General features: G+C 35.6%; 1 protein-coding gene across 1 annotated transcript in view; it reads right to left on the bottom strand.

Moving 5' to 3' along the window:
• LOC121419538 overlaps window positions 1-20,427 on the bottom strand; it is a 30,424-nt gene extending 9,997 nt beyond the window's left edge. The window contains exons 1-5 of the mRNA XM_041613993.1: window positions 20,025-20,427; window positions 11,328-11,405; window positions 10,091-10,408; window positions 7,566-7,853; window positions 6,366-6,386 (exon numbers count right to left, since the gene is read on the bottom strand). Coding sequence (XP_041469927.1) covers window positions 6,366-6,386; window positions 7,566-7,853; window positions 10,091-10,408; window positions 11,328-11,405; window positions 20,025-20,427 — 1,108 coding nt within the window. The remainder of the gene's footprint in view (window positions 1-6,365; window positions 6,387-7,565; window positions 7,854-10,090; window positions 10,409-11,327; window positions 11,406-20,024) is intronic.
• Between the last annotated feature and the right edge of the window lie 161 nt (window positions 20,428-20,588).

The following is a 20,588-nucleotide window of genomic DNA, read 5'->3' on the forward strand; positions in this document are numbered from 1 at the left end:
AAAAAACCTCAATGAATGTTTGGAGACGAAGTACATAGTGACGAGAGGTTTCATACAAAATAACCGAAACATTCGAAATGATCAAGATGATATGGCCTACATACCCTAAATGAATGAATAATAATAAATGATAAAATAAAAATAAGTAATAAATAAACAAGGAAGTAAATAAATTAGTAAACAAATAAATAAATAGATGAAGGAGAAACGAAATAGAACTTATTTTGTACGTGATGACATTTAGGAGAGAAAAAAGGCACAGACAGTTACAGAAAGAGTAAGGGGGAGAGAGGGGGGGGGGGAAGACAGACAGGTAGAACGAGAGAGATAAAGGTGAGAGGGAGGGGAGGGGAGAGAGAGGGGTGGGGAGAAAAAAAGGGGCGGGTTAAGTGGGTGGGAGTTATTGAAGCATCCCTCCCATCATCATTCTCATTTCCCCCAGGGTTATTATAGAAGACAAGAAAACCGGACTACACACCCATTCAACGCACATGATTCACGAGATTATATTAATTGCTCTTAAATGTCAAAAAGGGTGATGGATATACATGTATGTATTTACACACACAAAACAGATGTAGAGAGACACGAACTGCTTTCGAGAAAACCACAATTTGCAATGCACGTATTATATCTTGCGAACACTTTAACTTTATGTTTATCATAATTGCTAATGAATACTGACGTAATCTGTAGGTTTCCTTCACGAGGAAATCCCTTGACCAGGACCCCGCCTTACAAATAGTTGCGATTGATCCAATCAACCATAACTATATGGACAGCCAACCACGCCAAAGTCCAAAATGCATGTTTGTTCAATTTTTTATCTAGATATTTTCGTTCACAAGGAAATCCCTTGACCAGGACCCCGCCTTACAAATAGTTGCGATTGATCCAATCAACCATAACTATATGGACAGCCAACCACGCCAAATTCTAATATGCATGTTTGTTCAAATTTTTATCTAGATATTTTCGTTCACAAGGAAATCCCTTGACCAGGACCCCGCCTTACAAATAGTTGCGATTGATCCAATCAACCATAACTATATGGACAGCCAACTACGCCAAAGTCTAAAATGCATGTTTGTTCAAATTTTTATCTAGATATGATGCATAATCATCGTTGTCTTGACCATCCGGTGTGCCCTTCTTTGTTTCTCGTTGTTTGCAGTGGACATTGTGCAAATTTCCTGTAGGGAAAATTATGACATTGATGGATTTCCGTATATAGGCCTATAGTTGATCGAGGTCGATAGGATCAATCGCAACTAATTGTATTAAAGACCAGGCCCTGAACTACAAATTATCAGAAGTGTTATTGAGATTCAAGGCAATTAAAATATGGAAACTTGGATAGTGAACCATGGTCGTGAACGGACGTGTCTGATTTGAGCTCCGTGATCCAAGGACTTTGTGTGTTTGAACGGCCGATATTCTTACTTTCTCCTCATTGGGTTATATCTTCTCACTCTCATATTGGATATTATTCTACATTCCATCTTTATCATCGTTGATGATAATTTTCTCCTTTTGGACTATTTGTAAATTGTACTGAGAGTACATAGCCATGACAAAGAGTAAACGGAACGCCGCTGATGACCTTGCTAAGGATATAAGGGAGGAAGTTCAGAGAGTACTTCAGTGAGGCCAACAGTGAACTCCTCGACCCCCTTGTAAGTAAGATCAAGGCTACTATTATTGATGAATTGACTACATTGATTACCCAAAAGGTTGGTGACAACCTGAGGGAAAATTTGAATTTTGAAATGGCGTCGAGGGATGACAAGATCAACAGTCTAGAAAAGGAGATAGAAATGATCAAGGAGCAACAGGATGACGCCGAGCAGTACTCGAGAAGGAACTGTCTTGTGTTTCATGGTTTGAAGGAGAGTGAGGATGAAAACACAAATGAGATTGTGAAAAAAGTATGCGAGGAGAAACTGAAAATAAACATTCAAGATGGCGACTTTGATAGGTCCCACCGATTGGGCGCCAAAAGGGAGAGGTCACGTGGGATCATCGCGCGCTTCACTAGCTACGACGTTCGTAACCGAATCTACCAAGCTAGGAGGATCTTGAGAGGTCTCGAAGGAGACCCCATCTTCATACAGGAGAGCCTGACTAAGTCGAGATCTACTCTGTTTTGGGAAATCAAGTCCAAATACAAAAATAAATATAAAAGTATATGGACTCAAGATGGCCGCATTCGCGTCATAACAAACGATGGTCATCGACACACGCTGACAAAGGAAGCCCACGTTCGAAGATTATAATCTACTGCAGCATCTACAATAGTGGAAGCATCTGCAATTGTATAGTACCTCTTCAGGGATTAGGATCCAGTGAACTATATATTGTTCTCTTTATAAGTATTCGCGGTCAAACTACATTATTTTATAGAAGTCCTGGCCTGATCTCGGAATTACCTTGTTTTTCATTGAACTTTTCTTTTTAACTATTAAGCTTGTCCGACGTACAATGCAGCATTATCCTTTCACACCCAGGATTAGGTGATTGCACGTAAACAAACAATGACTGATTTCAGCTACTAATCTGATCTTGTCTACAGAACACTGACTGTAACGTATTTAGTATACCTTTTGAGTTTGCCTATAATGAAGTGATGAAGTGGCGTTGTTCTCTGAACTGTTGAGGACCATTTTGTAATATTCTAAGCGTAGCCGTTTTTTTACCACACAGACCTTTGGGTCACTGTTTCGGTTAATTCTTTGGTACTTTGGAACATATTTTTTATGTATATTGCAATTATTTATTAATTCATTTACTTTTTCTAATATCATAGTTGTATCATATATATATCTTTTTTTGTTACTGTTATTGCATATACTTGTTGGGGTAATGGTACAATTTCCTTGTGTTCTTTGTAACAAAAACGTAAATTCAAATCATAAAGCACTTAAATGCACTACGTGTTGTAAATGGGTACATATATCTTGCGCACGGATTCCAGTGAAGGTGTATAATGATACTTCAATGGTCTTTTTCAACTGGGAGTGTACAAAATGTATTTTCAAGCATCTTCCATGTTTTATAGGAGAAAGCGTTGAAGTATATACTGAAACTGATAATAATACACATCTTCGTGAAAAGAAAGATAACATCTGTTTGAAATATGATCAGCTGTCTGATAAAGGAATTAAGTTTGTTCATTTGAATGTAGCCAGCCTTCTGAAAAATTACGATGAAATTAAACATATTTTGAATGTAAATGACATACACGTTTTTGCTTTAAACGAAACTAGATTGGATTGCTCCATTTTAGATAGTGAAGTTGAAATACCTCATTACTCTATCATTCGTGCGGACCGTGATAGGAATGGAGGCGGGATGGCAGTTTATATGCACGAATCTTTGCATGTTGAGTTGATTAATCATAATTCTCTTTCTGGGTTAGAGGCAATATGTTTACGGATCCACTTAAGAAACACTAAACCGTTATTATTCTTTAATTGGTACAGGCCACCTAATAGTAGAATTGAGGTATTTCATCAATATGAACAATTTTTAGAATTTGCTTGTAGTTTTGATTGTGACATTATTGTTATGGGTGATATTAACTGTGATATTACGAAAAAAACATTTTATGGAAACACCAAGATCTTTGACCAAATTAATACTGTATATTCGCTAAAATTTATAAATGACTCTTCATGTACCAGAGTGACAGATTCATCTTCTACGCTTGTTGACCACATGTTAACTAATAACATGGATAAAGTGAAAGCTCACGGTGTGTTATGTAATGGGATGAGTGATCATTACATCAGTTATTTTATATGGAAATCCAAACAAAAGTTCACATCTTGTGACACTTATATAAGGTATAGAAAATCCAAAAATGTTGATTTAGAGTCTTTTAGAAATGACCTTCGTAATCAAAATTGGAGGATTATAAAAGATTTTGATGATATCAATGACGCTGTCAATAAGTGGGAAATAATGCTATTAGAAGTTGTTAATAAACATATGCCCTTAAAATCTAAGCGCATTCGTAAAAAATCTTCTCCTTGGATGAATAATGAGATCTTGTCTTTAATGAAAGAAAGAGATAAAGCTAAAAGAAAGGCCAAATCTAAAAACGATAATGATTTATGGAAATTGTATAAAACTCTGAAAAATAAGGTCACTTTTGTCATCCGGAAATCTAAACGTAGATATTATTGTGACAAATTATCAAATGTGACAAATAGAAATGACTCTTGGAAAATGTTAAAATCTGTTATGGGCAAAAACAACTCATCTAATAGCACTTTTCCAAAAGTAATGTCAGAGGAAGTGGCTAATGGTTTTAACAATCACTTTGCTAATGTGGCGTTAGAAATTGCTGGTGAGTCAACTGTACACCACGATCATGTAGCGTCCACTCTCCATGAAAACTTTCGATTATCGCCTGTCTCTGAAAGCGATGTCTTGAAAGAGGTTCATAATTTGAAGAATACAAAGTCTGTTGGTCTAGATGGTATTTCAGTATATATAATCAAAGAATCAATTTCAGTTTTGGTTGAACCTGTTACTTTCTTGATAAATAAATCTTTATATGATGGTGTTGTACCTGAGAAATGGAAAGTAGCCAAAATTGTTCCTATTCACAAGAAAGGTGATAAGTTTGAATTTAACAACTATAGACCGATATCGATTCTACCCTGTGTGTCTAAATTAATGGAAAAAATTGTGCAGAAGCAATTGCTTCGTTATATTCAAAGTCATTCTTTACTTTCTGCCTTTCAATCTGGATTCCGTCCGAAACACTCAACCATTACTGCTCTCGCTAAGGTAACGGATGACTGGTTTCATTGTATGGACAATGGGCAGTATACAGGGGCTATTTTTATAGACCTTCAAAAGGCTTTTGACCTGGTCGATCATGCAATTCTCTTATCCAAACTTAAAAATATTGGTATATCTGGAACTGAATTCCATTGGTTCAAAAGTTATTTGACTAATAGAAGAATTCGTACATCCATTAATGGAATTTTATCAGAAGAAAGGGTCATTTTTAAGGGAGTACCCCAGGGATCTCTCCTTGGACCCTTACTGTTCATTTTATTTATCGACGATATAATTTCTGTATTTTTAAAGAGTCCACCGTACACCTTTATGCTGACGACACAGTCATACATTTCTCACATAAAGATGTTAGAGTTATTGAACGCGTCCTTAATAAGGAACTTGAAAGTTTATCTGCATGGATGAAGATGAATAATTTGAAAATAAACTATGATAAAACTGTAAGCATGTTGATTGGAACGCCTAAAATGCTTAAAAGGTCACAACATTTACAACTAAAAATTGACTGTCATTTACTGACTCAAGTGAAAAATTTTAAGTATCTAGGTGTCTTTGTGGATGAAAACATGAAGTGGGACGATCACGTAAATTATTTATGTAAAAAACTGGGGAGAATGATTAGTTATATTGCACGGCTAAAGCATTTTGTAAATTTGTCAGAATTAAAGTTAATATATAACTCAATAATTTTACCTCATTTTGATTATGGTGACATTATCTATCAATCTGCTAACAAATCTCTTCTTGACCAACTTCAAAAAATTCAAAATAGAGCTGGAAGAATAATTTTGAAAATTGACCCCTATTCTCACACTTCAACCTCTCAAATTCATTCTATTCTGGGTTGGGACACTATTCAAAAGAGACAGTATACTCACTTGATATTATTCATGTATAAGATTAGTAACAACATGTCAACTGAATATATGAAAAGAATGTTTCGTACAAAAGCTACTCCTTACCCTCTTAGAAATGAAAATAACATATGTTTACCCAGACCTAGAACCAATAGTTGTAAAAGATCTTTCTCTTACCGAGCTGCCTCTGAATTCAACAGAATCCCTTTGTACGTGCGTAATGTCACCACTTTTAATTCTTTTAAAAATACATTTTTGAAATATATCTGTGCTAAATGAAACTAAATCACTGATTTGTACCGGGGGGGGGGGGGGGGGTAAGTGTAGGTTATATGTTTTTTTCCTTTTTTTAATGAGTTCACTTTTATGTCTGAAGGTCAACTTCCTTTTCATTATGGTAATCATAATATTGCAAGTAAACTGGCTCCATGGAAGACCAGCAGCAATGCATTATTGCAGCTGAAAATGGATTACCAGCCGTATAATTAACTTTATTGCCTTACCTTTTATTCTTGTATTTTAACATTGACCTCATCATCTCATGTTATATGTATATGTACTTTGTATTTGCTATTTTATATACGGAAATAAAACAAACAAACAAACAAGGTCAAGTCATTAGTAAAGTCAGGATAGTGCGAGAAGTGAAAATATCGTTAGCATCGTTAGTGGCTGAAAAACAAGGAAATAACTTACCATAATATTCCGGCACGGGTGCTAAAAGTGTGGAAGAAAAAATAGACTGATCATTCAAAGATCAATGGATCTTGATGAGTAACTCATAGTATATCATCAAAATTTGCCTTTTAAAGAAACCTTTGATTTGACGTAAATGACAATAAAATGAATTGAATTCTGTGAAAAACACCCACCAGTTTTAACATCGTGCTATATATATATATATATATATATATATATATATATATAATTTGTGTGGGATAAATAAATATATAATATTATATAGCATTTATGAGGCGCCGATTTATCTAGTTGCCTATTCAATGGCGCACTACTGTGCTTTCCACTAAAAACGAAACCGAGATTTATCGATGATTTATCATAACTTAATCACAAATACAATAGACAAATGACCTACCATTATAAAGCTCAGAATCTCCTCTTTCATCTGAAATTACTTAGATTATTTCTAATTATCTCTCAGATGAAAAAGGAGATACTAAGCTTTACATAGGTAGGTCATATGTCTATTATATTTATGATCAAATTATGATAAATCGTCGCTTAAGCTCGGTTTCGTTTTTTTGGGACGCGCTGTATATTAAATAGATAGATAAATAGATAGAAATGTAGGTAGAGGGACTTCATTCCTTTGAGTTGATTTTATTTTCTTATATAAAAATAATACACAGAAAATTACAACATAATAATAAATGATTAAATAATATTGGATGGATCGCCCTACTCAGCTGAGCCATTACAGCACAACTGTTCTGCCGACGGATCCAGACAGAGAAACAAACAAAAGGGATGAATGTGTTTGTGTGTCAGGGGGTACGTGTGGAAGTGATTGAGAGAGAGTGAGAGAGACCGAGAGAGTGATATCTAGATGATACATCTAGATGGTGATGGGAGACTCGAAAAGGAGAAAAATAGATGAGGAATAATTGAAGAAAGGAAATCTGCTAAGTGAGAGGATACAGCAAGTATGATCTTACTTTTTCATGCAATAAGGGTGAATGTCGTGGCGTGGGGTATCGACGCCAGTGTTATACGAGTTACATTATTATTCATGTGGAATTTTTATCTTGTGAAAATACTTTCGTAATGCAATGCAGAGTTTAGTTATCAAACTACGTAGCATGGAGATATGTACACTTATGTTTTTAATTTTTTTAAATACGAGTAAACCATTTATTAAATCGAGTAATTACTTACGGGCAGTGGAAGCTAGCTTAGACGCCACCACTCCTACACCTGTCAATTTCAGAGTCAGATTATACCACTGGAACGGTTCCAAGCCTGTTAGGTCATAGCTGGTCCCGTTTACTCTAATCGGCTCATTGCAGAACCGACAGTTCAAAGGATCCGTTGTCTTCAAGATATCAGAGGACGCATAGCTGCAGTTGCAGTATTCAAGAGTAACGTTGTCAACGTCCCAAGAAAGGGTGAGACTGGACGACGTCACGTTTTCAACCCTGATTTCGTCAGATGGACTGAGGTCGCCTGAAGAATATACAAGAAAAAAAATAATGACATTAACTGGATTTTTAATGGATCAATGTGATATCCAAGAATTAGAAATATATGCTACACACAATACACACTATCAAACCACTACTAATGAGCCTACACTAGTTACCGGTACGGCAGAGAATATATAGCATTCAAAATCTTACTAATTCGAAGCACTTCCTGGTCAAACTCTACATCACAGAATTGTCAAGTTACAGTAATCATGATCGCAATTTGCGCATTTCAATAGATTCTCTCTTTTTACAGATCCCATTCTTCGGAACAACAAAAAATAATGCTCGGTGATCGAGCATTTGCTTGTGTTAGCCCGCAAACTATGGAATAGTTTACCCCTGGAAGTCAATAAAGCGCCATCAGTAAACAGCTTCATATCAAAATTCAAAACACATCTTTCTTTTTTAATACAAGTATTCTAAGAGTCTTATATATAAAGCGCAGTTACAATAAATACTTTAGGGATTAGTTTCTGCGTTCTATAAATCAATACACCACCATCACCATCATCATCATCATTATTATTATTAGGATGGTTATTAGTATTATGTTAACAGCCACTCCAAAAACGAACAATAAGTCGCTAGGGAACATCCTCTGTAAATATACAAAATTGGTTTATCTGAAAGAGTTATAATTCTTCTAACATACTTTTTAATTTTCAAAATCTGAATGTCACAAGTTGAATAAAAAAAATTTACAAGATTTATTTGACGGCATTTCTCACGGACTGCTTGAAAAAGTTTCACTGAGATTGCACAGTGTGAACATTTTATGCTTGAGACACTGAGCCCCAAAGTTCAAAGTTTGTTTTCTCTTTATATTTTGAAACCGTCGCTAATTTTTTTTCTGCATTCATACAAGTATTTGTGAGGGCTGTTGTTGGTCACCTTTTACAAGTTTTCTATCAATTTAAAGCCTATCGTGTATTTTTCAAGCTCACTGAAAATCTCAAACTTAATTTGGGCGACTTATTTTAGGGTTTTAAAGTCGCTGGTCCCATATTATACTCAAATGAAGAAAAAAAATCATTTAATTGAATTTTCGAAATTTTTACTCAAAACAGTCACACCAGCGAAACATCGCCAATGTCTGGCTATGCTAGGAAAGATAACGTAATAAGTTTTACCGGTCGGGAGTCAGCTTTCACCAGTATAGATAGATAAGATAGATGAAATTTATTTTCACATGGTAAATACCCTAACAGATACATAGTTACATTGCATTGGGGCCGTGCCATAAATGAAATATACAAAGTAAAAAGCACCCAATCTAAATTCATGAATAACATATAAAATATAATAATCACAATTCCTACAAGGTAATGAATACAAATGGGTGAATTTATACAAAAATAATTACACATTATAAGTTAAAAATCATACAAAAGTATGAAGCCATAATACAAATAATACAACATCATTTTATGGGAAGATATTGCTCAAATGCATAATTATAAATTGAATCATTTGAATAACTGAAAAAAATCCCTCTATAACGACACTGCACAGGAACACACTCACCCATAAACACATACCCATATACATCCTCACATACCCTCCTCAACACCCGCCATCATTAAGTCAGACCCCCTATCAGGGGCGGATCGAGGATTTTCCGGGAGGGGGCACATAATTTTGTCAACATTATATTTGATAAGCGAAAAAAAGGGTTTACACATTTAAACAAAGGTAATCTCGTCCACATCAAATTTGACAAGCAAAAAAAAAAAAGGAAAAGAAAGATGAAAAAGCGGCCCTCACTTGTGTATGGACGATATATTCCCATTAAAGTACATGATGTGACTTTCAGGGGGGGGGGGGGGGCTCTCGAGCAAGAACGGCATGTGCACATTAAAGTTTTAATTACGGCTCTTAAGGGGGGGGGGGGGCGGGCCGGATAAGCCCCATCCTGGATTCGCCACCGCCCCCTATGCAATACCGCACACAGGCATGTTAGATAGAAAATACAATGCAGAAAAGAAAATGCAAACTAAGGCGAAAGACTCCCCCTCACAAACCCGCCCCTTTTTCCCTTATATTAGCTAAAGCCCTTCTGAAACAATATGTATATTGTTGCAGTTAATTTGGGAGTGAGAGCCAGCATGAAGCCCCCCCCACCTCCGCCGAACATAAAAGATATCAGATTCGTTTTTTGCTTGTGGAATATTTAGAGTTACTGTGACTGGAACAGTAGCAAAATTGATCACTTACCTTCGATATTCAATGTTACAGAAACATTTCGGGATTTCCAAACATTTGGCACAGAAGGAGACAATCTACATGTCAGGTTCTCTCCATGATTGTTCGTCGTTGGCGTGAATAAAAGAGAACTGGTTGCGTTGAAGAGACTTGATATGTTATCAGGGTTGGAGTGAATAGACGCGTTCATTGTGATGTTCTCTTCACCAGGTTCAATGAACCATTCAATGATAGGTGCAGGGTAGACGTGGTAGACTGTGCAGTTCAGCTGGCTAGTCTTCCCAACAGTCAAAGTATCAGGGGTTGAGATCATTGGTAGTCCTTCTGGACCTATAATGCAAACAATATTATACAAAGGTAAGTAGGAAATAAGTATTTGAAACAAAAGTATAGCACATGACGCAAAATATAGCATCAAACAAGTTTTTATTTGATTTTTTTTACATTTTGACTCATGCCATTCTACTTTTCTATATTGCAAGGGCGAAGATAGTTTCTTAATTTTACAACTACACCCCCACTATTTGTGGTCTTTTATGAAAAAAAATACATGACCATTCAAAGTCGTATATAATGACGCATGTATCCTTGAATTTCGTAATTTCATATCGATTTACTTTAAAAGAACCTGGGTATATAGGAAACAATATACCGGTCGACTAGTTTCCAACTCGAATCTCATCTAGCGCTGGCAACTACATTGAATGTTTCAATGTGTGTGTGTGTATGTATATGTGAAGAAAAATTGTAAACTCAATCGTGTCCCCCGCCTTTGAGGAGAGATTTCCGCCCATGACTATAAAACTAATAAGTTTGATAACTTAAGTTCCTTTTTGAGTGTATTACCTAAGTTCTTATTCTTTTATTTTGGTTTTGGAAACTTTTAACATTGCTTGACTTATTCAAGTTTCATTTTCAAATTAATTTTTTTTACTTTAACCAATTAACTTAATTTACACCTTAAAGGGTTGATCGACACATTATCAAATTCTAATTTTCTTCTTAAAATATGTCAAATATACATGATTTCGGATAACGAACTCTTATAAAAGGACAACAAACACGTGATGATAAAAAATGATTACATTATTTGGAATTAAGATAAGCTACTTGCCATGTACGCAAAATGTTACGTTTGTCTGATTTCCAGTGGAGGTCTTAGTTTCACAAACGAGGGCTACCCAGTTCTTGTAACCACGATAACTAAAAGAAGATCGCGACGGTTGTTTGGTGGAGGGGCAAATGATACCTCTCGGGTGCTCTTGGAGGACAACCGTTGCATTCTCTCCATCCACATCGCAGTATCTTGGATCCTCATCGGCATCAACTAAATGTATATAAGATGGTACATAAACTTCAAACTGATAGGCCCTTTATGAAGCAAAAACTGTGGTTTTCATTGATGTAGATATTGAATATAATACCAAGTGAAAACGTAGCAACCAAATGTCACACTAAAAATAAAATGTTAAATCAATAATCGAAAGGTTCGAGGAGCACCGAGACTACCTTTTCTAGATGTCGACCTAACACTTATTAAAAAGTTGCTGGATTCAGCTTTATGCAAGGGTGGCTATAGCATTTTGAAAGGTTGTCACTTCCAAACCTTCAATTGTTGAATTAACATTCTATTTTTTAGTAGCGGTGTGCTACACAGGAGTCAAATAAGGGTGATGTTTCAAATTCCTAGGACACCAGCTTATTTGATGCAGTGTCATCTCATTTTGATGCCATTTTTATTGAAATCGGCAAAATATGAGAAGGTGCCGCAAAAATATCTAAACTGTGTGGGCGTGGACCTAAATATAGGCCAAATATGGGCGTTTCTGAGTGCATTTTAGTAATCACTTGAGTGCTCAGTACCCGTTTTTGGTGATTTTTGTGTTGATATAGGTAATCCAATGAAACTATTAAAATCAATGGAATAGTTGATCTTAAGGGGAAATCTTTACATTTCTTATCAATCCAAGTCATTTATTTGGCGTATGCCATGAGTACAGACGACTTAAAATTCATTTGCACTTTTTTGTATTTTGCTCGATAGCAATTGAAATATAACTTGTAATACAACACTACAAAGCTACAATTCTTCTGATATTTTAAAATATATATATTAAAATGTTGATTTGAATCTAAAGAGAAAAATCTATAAGAAAGTTATGACATTGTAAAGTTTCTCTTATTTTTCACAAAATAGTCACATGCAAACGAGAGAACCAACTCGACTGAACCATATAATGTTAAACAATGGAAATTCCACATGTTCAGTGAGAAATAAAACTTTGTTTCACATGACAATAGGGAGAAAATTAAAATATTTCATATTTCTTATAATAAAATACAAAAGAAATGTGAGTGATGTCATCAGTTCCCTTATTTGCATACCGACCGGGATGTGCACAAGTATTACTAGTATGTGAAATTAAGCAAAACTTTAAAATGTCATAACTTTCTAATTATACATCCGATTTTGATGAAATTTTCAGTATTATGCTCGTTGGATTTTTCTCTTTTTAATTCAAATCAAATTCTTGATGGAGTGGACTTGTCCTTTAAGACACGTTTACTTCAAATGATTAATTTGTTTATTAAGAACACCATGAACTCCTTTTGGTAAAGAATAAGTCCTATAGTTTGAACAAGAATAATGTGACAGATTACTAACCTGTTCTCATTATGACCAAAATCACAACAAACTCGATGATGAATGGGATCACAGAGGCCATTATGATGATCTAATTGTTTCAAATCACAAGCAGAAAATGATTGAAATTAGTTTGCTTTGTCGGGCGTGATGGTCCAAACGCCGTATCAAAGTCGATCCCTTAAATTGACCGTGGTGTACGTAATCAAGTCAATCAACCCATCACGACAGTCTAGCAGCCTCGACCAACACCAAAGTCAATGGGTAAATACATCGATGAGACTGAATGAACTGATCGAATGACAAAATGCAATATTTTTTGCCAAAAGATATATCATGAAACATCGCAGTTATTATTTTACGACTGTGATAGTTGCGCTATATTGGCTGACAGGTACTTTCGGTTCGTTTGACTTATGAAGTTAGGCCACGCCCACAAAAATATTTGAGTGTTTATTTCTGAAAGGCGCTGACTTCCCATCTATTACTTCCGACCTAAAAGAATTATTGCAGTGATTTTATTTTATTTTTTTTTTACATTTTCAGCAGAAGTCTTACAATGAGTGATGTACATGTATAAAACGCATTGTTATTTCATGAAAGCTCTCAGAAAAAAAGTTTTGAGTTTAATTTGGGAATTTAAGCTCCAAGCCTTTTAGCGTACAGTAAATCTTAAGTCATACCCACCAGCATTGATATATTAGAAAAAAAGGGATATATCTTAAAATTCGATTGAATAAAATTATGACTATTCAATTTTTACTGAAAAAAAAAACAAATGCGGGAATTGTGTACATATCTGTTCATTCTTGATAAAATGTTGCACGAATCCAGAAAAATACATATTTTTACCTCATGTAGGCATAAACTGCGTGGTCAAAATGCTGCATCCTGCATGTGTAAGGCCAGGGTTAATTCGAAATCTCCCGAATAGATTCGGACCGATTCTGCCAAAATATGGCCCGACTCGGATGGATTCGGAACCTATTCGTCTCTGATTCGGGGGGCTCCCCGAATAGAGACGAATGGGTCTGGATTATAGGTCCCGATTCTGCGTGGAATCGCCCAGAATTGACCTCAAAATCGAACAGCTACCCAATGAATATTTCTTTTTTTTTAAATCGCCACATTCAGTATATCACTCGGAAAAATCAATTTATACATGTTTCTATGAGACGGATTTGTTCATCACGAAGCATTTGAAAATGTGATTTAAAAAAAAAATCATATCACATACATATACGACTGCTTTCACCAGGCGCGTACGCAGGATTTTTGAAAGGGGGGGGGGGGGGGGGGGTTTCGAGCTGATTTTTTTTTAAATCTCCCGCCCAGTCTCTAAAAAGTGATGAGCGGGGGGGGGGGGGGGGTGATGATTTATTTTTTTTTCAGCGCTGCAAATAAGACAATTGGGACCTTTCGCAATCATCACGGACGCTAGTATTAGGGTCCCCTAACACAAAAGTTAACGCTTAATCATACACTTGATTTTTAAGATTGATTGTGCATTACAGTCAATAGAATCAAACGTAGAAAACTGCTCTACGATCAATGCTAAGCTTTGTGTAACAGGGGGGTTACAGGCCCTACAAATCTGCTTTTCGTGTGCAAAATCCCTTTCCGCGACACCCGTACCGCATACATGCATGTATATTACGACTGATGGCTGGAGATATTCAAAATGCAGAACCTAAAATAGATTTATGACATGGAGAAGAAAGTGGTTTTTCAAACAAATCGAGAACATAGAGTGAGGAAAAACTTACTGAATGAAGGCTTAAATATAGATCATTACAGTCCATCGAATCGATATTACATTTAATGTGGATTATTGGTGGATCACTGGCAATTGATTTCATGGATAAGATCAACCTCTCCAGCCGAACATTTCGCATGCGTTGATATGTACACATCATATGCGATACCTTTGAACTCGTTTCCTTTTGTTTCTTTTGTTTCTTTGTTTCTTTTGTTTACTCCTTATACACAAACGATATGCCTCTCGCACACGATGTGAGGGGCATTAATGTTTTACATTCCCAGAAATGGGGATTAGATTCAAATTCCGGGGGGACCACTTCCATTGATGAGTGGATACCAGGCACGACCATGGGGTTTCGAAAAGTACCCTAAACATGCTAAACAAGGGAAGCAATTCTTTTCCAGATTATGAAAATGCATCTCTTAACAAGTATTTGGCTTGTGAAACCCTACAAGTATTGAATATATATCCCTTATTTCAGCATTTTAAACATCGTTTTGACACCCTTATAACGTTACATAGGCCTATATACGTAACGTACCTGCCCACTCTGTCCCCTTTTACGGGTGGTCGCTACTGGTATCCACTAATCAATGGAAGTGGGCCCCCCGGGCGGCCTCTCGAGCTCTAGGAGGAGTCAAATGTGGCTTTGGAAAGTCGTCCTCAATCGGATAAATCGCTGTTACCATAGTAGCAACCAGAATTTTGCACACGAAACGCATATTGAATGTTTCCGTCGCAGATGCGAAACGAAAAAAAATCTCATGTCACACAATTTGCATTGCAGGACTGAGTTTTACGACCATGATGACGGGCCCAAAAAGTCCCTTCCAAAGTCAACGACCGTTGTAAATAGCGTCCGCGTCCTCAAACGAAAGGTCGGGAATAACATTTAAGTGGGGATGGGGTATGTAACAGTGCGGTCATGACCCGCGAGCGAGCAGAAATGTTCTCGTTTTTGCGTTGAAAACATAACCTTTTTGTCAATAGTTTGTTGGTATCATGAGTCGATGCTACATGTCCTTCGGATCGTAGCACTCATGATATGGCCTTGATCAGAACACTAGAAACTTGAGAAATGTCATGAATAATTACGAGCGAGCGGAGCGAGCGAGCCGAAATGTTTGCGTTTTTCCGTCAAAACATACAATTCTTCTCAATAGCTTGTTGGTAATGATTACATATTAGTTGATACATGTCCTTCTGCTCGTAAGTCTCATGATATGGCCTTGATCAAGAGACTAGAAACTTAAGAAATTTCATAAATGATTACGAGCGAGCGGAGTGAGCGAGCCGAAATTTTCGCGTTTTCCCGTCAAAACATACATTTCTTGTCAATAGTTTGTTAGTAAATCAAGTATTAGTCGATGCTACATGTCCTTCTATTCGTAACACTCATAATACGGCCTTGAACAGGAGACTAGATACTTACGGAATTTCATAAATTAGTACGAGCGAGCGGAGCGAGCTAACCGACATTTTAGCGTTTTCCGTCATTTTGGTTTTCATATTGGTAAAACATATTTTGTAAGAAAACGTATGTCTTTGTCTTGGTTCACTTGTATTCATAAGTATACATCATGATAATCATGTATGGCCTTGTTAATGTCGGCGACATGCAGAAATAAAAGATATAATAAAATGGAGCGAGCGAAGCGAGCGGAAATTTTTTCTGTGTTTTTCGTCGGAAACATGAGATTCTGTTCATTATTGCTGTCATATACATTATTGGGTAGGGGAACTGTCCGTAACCAGACCAAGGAGTTATCAGGCGCTTGCCCGATAACTCCTTGACCAGACCGACCTCTGGGGAGACAAGCAAAAAAAAAAAAAAAAAAAAAAAAAAAAAAAAAAAGAGGGGGGTGTGAACCCCCTAACCCCCCCTTGCGTACGCGCCTGGCTTTCACATGACTTCACAAAATCAAGATTAAAAAAGATCATAAAACTCCCTTTATTTCATGGATTTTTTTCTTCAAATCTTCAGCAATATTTCTCCAATTTTGATATTAAAAAAAAAAGAAGAAAAATAATCAACATCAAGGTGCACCTCTCCTTTAAACTCAAAGTCTGAACGGGTCGTGTGGTCCAGTGGTAAGAGCATTGGACTCATAATCGCAAGGTTGTGAGTTTTAACCCTCACTCTGCCATTGTCTCCACTTTGATAAAAATGCCCGAGAGTAATATCTGCCGTCTGTAAGGTCAGCCATTATGACTAATTAACCTAGACGCAAAAATGTTTCCTTGGTATATATACCAGCTTGGCGTTTACCAGCAAAAATGCTGTCCTGCCGAGTTCCTACGGGAGTTACCATAAACAGAAACAATTAAGCTTGAAGATAAATTGAGATATATACAAGATAGACGATGCACATATTTCAGCAGATGTGTAATAATTAACTTAATTTTATCAGCCTGCTTTTAACAAAAATATGGTGCAATATCGTTGATCATCATCTCATTTTCATCAAAAGCGGAATTACTGCCTTTTTTTAAATATCTTAAGATATTCATTTTATGTAATGAAATTATGATTTTTTTTCTTGACTCAAGAAAAACAATTACATAATATGTATCACAAAACGTAAAAAAATCATTAATACAATATCATTTTATTCACAATGCAAAATATAGATATTCATAAATATTTTGAATACAAAACATGCACATATTATTAATGAGCAAGGCCCTTTTTTTTTTGGGGGGGGGAATAATTTACAAGTATCAAAAAATAAATCGCAGCAAGGACTATATTTTTTTTGCTCACATATTTGTTGCACCCACAAAATCAATATTTTGCTTACAGTGCAAAAAATATACTATTTCATAAATATATTGAAACACAGACACATCTAGGCCCTGTTACATAAACATACAATCAATTCTACAATTTAGTGTAACTGTCAGTCTATAACAAACCATGTACACAAAGTATATTCAATTGTAAATATTAATTGTATCTCCTTATGTTAAACACCCCATAAGACATGAATATTCTTTAATATATATGGAATGATTCAATCTTAGAATATAATTTTTTTTATGAACTATATTATATTTGAAATGAAGTTGCTTGTATCACACAAAATAGAATAATGAAAAAACAAAACAAGAGTTAAAAAGCCAACACCCACAATAATATGAAATTAACAAAAACAATCGATATAACGATATTCTATATTGCTAATGCAGAGTTGAAGAATATGACAATATGAATCTGTCAAACAGTTTTGGTTTTTATAGGTGCATACATTCAATACACACATAGCCATTGAGATTATAAAGGCCTCTTCATGAATATATCAGCCATGTCCTTAAAACACTAAGAACATTTCCAAAGTAGCTTTCTCTACATCCTCCATCTTCTTAAGACAAAAATATGCGGATTTGTGATGAGAAGTCGCTCGAAGATTCCCGCGGGAAAGACAGATCTCGGACTACGGTCACGGTGCCCACACAAAATAAACATAACAACAAACATCGTATATCAAAGCTTTTGGTGCACAATATCAAGTAAATAATTACATGCATGTTACAAAATATATCACAAACACTTTGTCTTACAAAATCTGCTTCTAAGTTTGAGACAATACAATATGCAGAGGTCTACTGGCATTGAATTGCATTATATGCTCGAATTTAATATCTTACAACTTAAGCTAACCTTTGTGATTCTTTGAGGGTGTATCTCAGCGAGGAACATTTGCTTGCAACTGTAGAGATATTTTAAATCACAAATTTTTCGATGAATTTTGGAAATGCTCACAAATACTTTGCTGCGACATCAAAAGCTATTTGAAAACTGTTTTGAAATGGACAATAATGTATACTCGAACGTCACACACAATTTTTTCTCTGTGGTTTGATTTCTATATATAGGAGCCGTGTGCTCGCAAGCATTGGCAAATCAAGAAAGAACTTCAGTGATATCATATCACAGTCACTTGCGAAGGCCTATGGCTGTTTCGCAAACATTAGCAAAGTGTCTGAAAAACAAAAAGATTTGCAAAGAAATTTTTTTTTCTCAAAATTTCAGTGTGACAGCAAAAACTTTTGGCCACAAAATAAAACTGAAAACAGAAAAAAACATTGCAAAATCAGTTTATCGGCAGTTGGTGAGATACCCCCTGTAAAATAACAGCAAGACACAAGGTAAATTGAAGACTATATTTCTTTGGATCGTTTTCTTTATCAAGGTGCATGCATATTCATATTCACAAATATTTTGTTTTTTTCAAGGCAACTCAGTGCAATCATTCATAGCAAAAAGTACTGACTTCAAATACTCCTGGAAATTTGCATATTTGGTGACACAACACAATACATATTTCTCTTAAAATACATTACAATACATAATACATATTATGATGAAAATAGAAAATCAAAGCCATATTCAGCACAAATCTTGAAAAGAGTTGCAACTGATCCGATCGACCACAACTATCAAAAAGCCAGCAAAGTCAACATATAAAATGCATTTTTATTCACAATGTTTTCTGAATGTTATGTAGTGTATTCACGCATTCATCGTTGTCTTGACAATGTAGTATGCTTCTGTTTGTTTACAAAGGACAATGTGTGAACATCCTATAGGTACAAATTATGACAATGATGGATGTCCATAAAGATGACGTTGATTAGATCAATCACAATTCTTTGTAAGACGGGACCCAGAAGTAGACTCCTACTACATGTATACAGTGACAAAATACAGGGTTCCCACAGAAATTTGAAAACAGAATTCCATGACTTATCCATGACTAAATTGCTGCTTTCCATGACTTTGTGTGACGTCCCAGGAGTTATGTAGAATTTGGGATGCCACATAACTGGGAAAAATGGAAATCATGAACACCAATTATAATAGCAGAGTATGATCACAGAGTATGAGAGTTGCGAGACACGACAAACTGGAAAGCTGCCATAGCCAAGAGGTAAATACAATTCCATGACTTTTTCATGACTTTTAACAAATTTTTTCAGTTTCCTGACTTTCCATGACCACAAAGTTTTCCAGGATTTTCCATGACTTTTGGAAACCTGCAATACTATCTACCACGATATAGCAATTCACACCTGGAAGCTTCCAACAATAAGAAATTCAATATTATTTTTGGTGAAGGGGAGTTTGGTGCCCATATATCGCAACTCTTTTCAACCTAGTGAGCACAAAGCTATGTGCATCCAGGCCCTCTTTCATAAAACTTGTCATCAATAAATAAATGCTTGAAATCTACGACAAAGTAGCATGTGGCCAATGAATTTTCAGGATTTCAGTAGCTCATATCTTATTATTATCAAATTGCAACTTGACATATAAAGGTTTAATGAAAAATGACCCTTTATTTTTTGTGGTCAAACATGTCTAAATAAATACTTATGCATATATTGAACAAATAAACACATACATGTAAAGAAAAGGGAGGAAATCTTTTCCCTGGCCGAACTTGACATTCTTTTTCAGCACTCTTACAAAGGAACATTTAGATTTTTAAAGTTTACATGTAAATGCTCTCAGTAAAATGAACTCTAGTATCATTAACCTTTTTGTTTAATATTGACACGTCTATCCTTAACATTCATGCTTCTATTCACACTTCTATCCTTAACATTCATGCTTCTATTCACACTTCTATCCTTAACATTCATGCTTCTATTCACACTTCTATCCTTAACATTCATGCTTCTATTCACACTTCTATCCCTAACAGTCATGCTTCTATTCACACTTCTATCCTTAACATTCATGCTTCTATTCACACTTCTATCCTTAACATTCATGCTTCTATTCACACTTCTATCCCTAACATTCATGCTTCTATTCACACTTCTATCCTTAACATTCATGTTTCTATTCACACTTATATCCTTAACATTCATGCTTCTATTCACACTTCTATCCCTAATATTCATGCTTATATTCACACTCCTATCCTTAACATTCATGCTTCTATTCACACTTATATCCCTAACATTCATGTATTTTATTCACACTTCTATCTTTAACATTCATGCTTCTATTGACATTTATATCTTCTATCATCGGTGCTTTGTGTCAGCCATATCAGACATATTCACATGCAAAAGCTGTTGATCTACATTCTCCC

The sequence above is a fragment of the Lytechinus variegatus genome, chromosome 8 (assembly GCF_018143015.1).
Source record: "Lytechinus variegatus isolate NC3 chromosome 8, Lvar_3.0, whole genome shotgun sequence".
Classification (NCBI taxonomy): Eukaryota; Metazoa; Echinodermata; class Echinoidea; order Temnopleuroida; family Toxopneustidae; genus Lytechinus; species Lytechinus variegatus.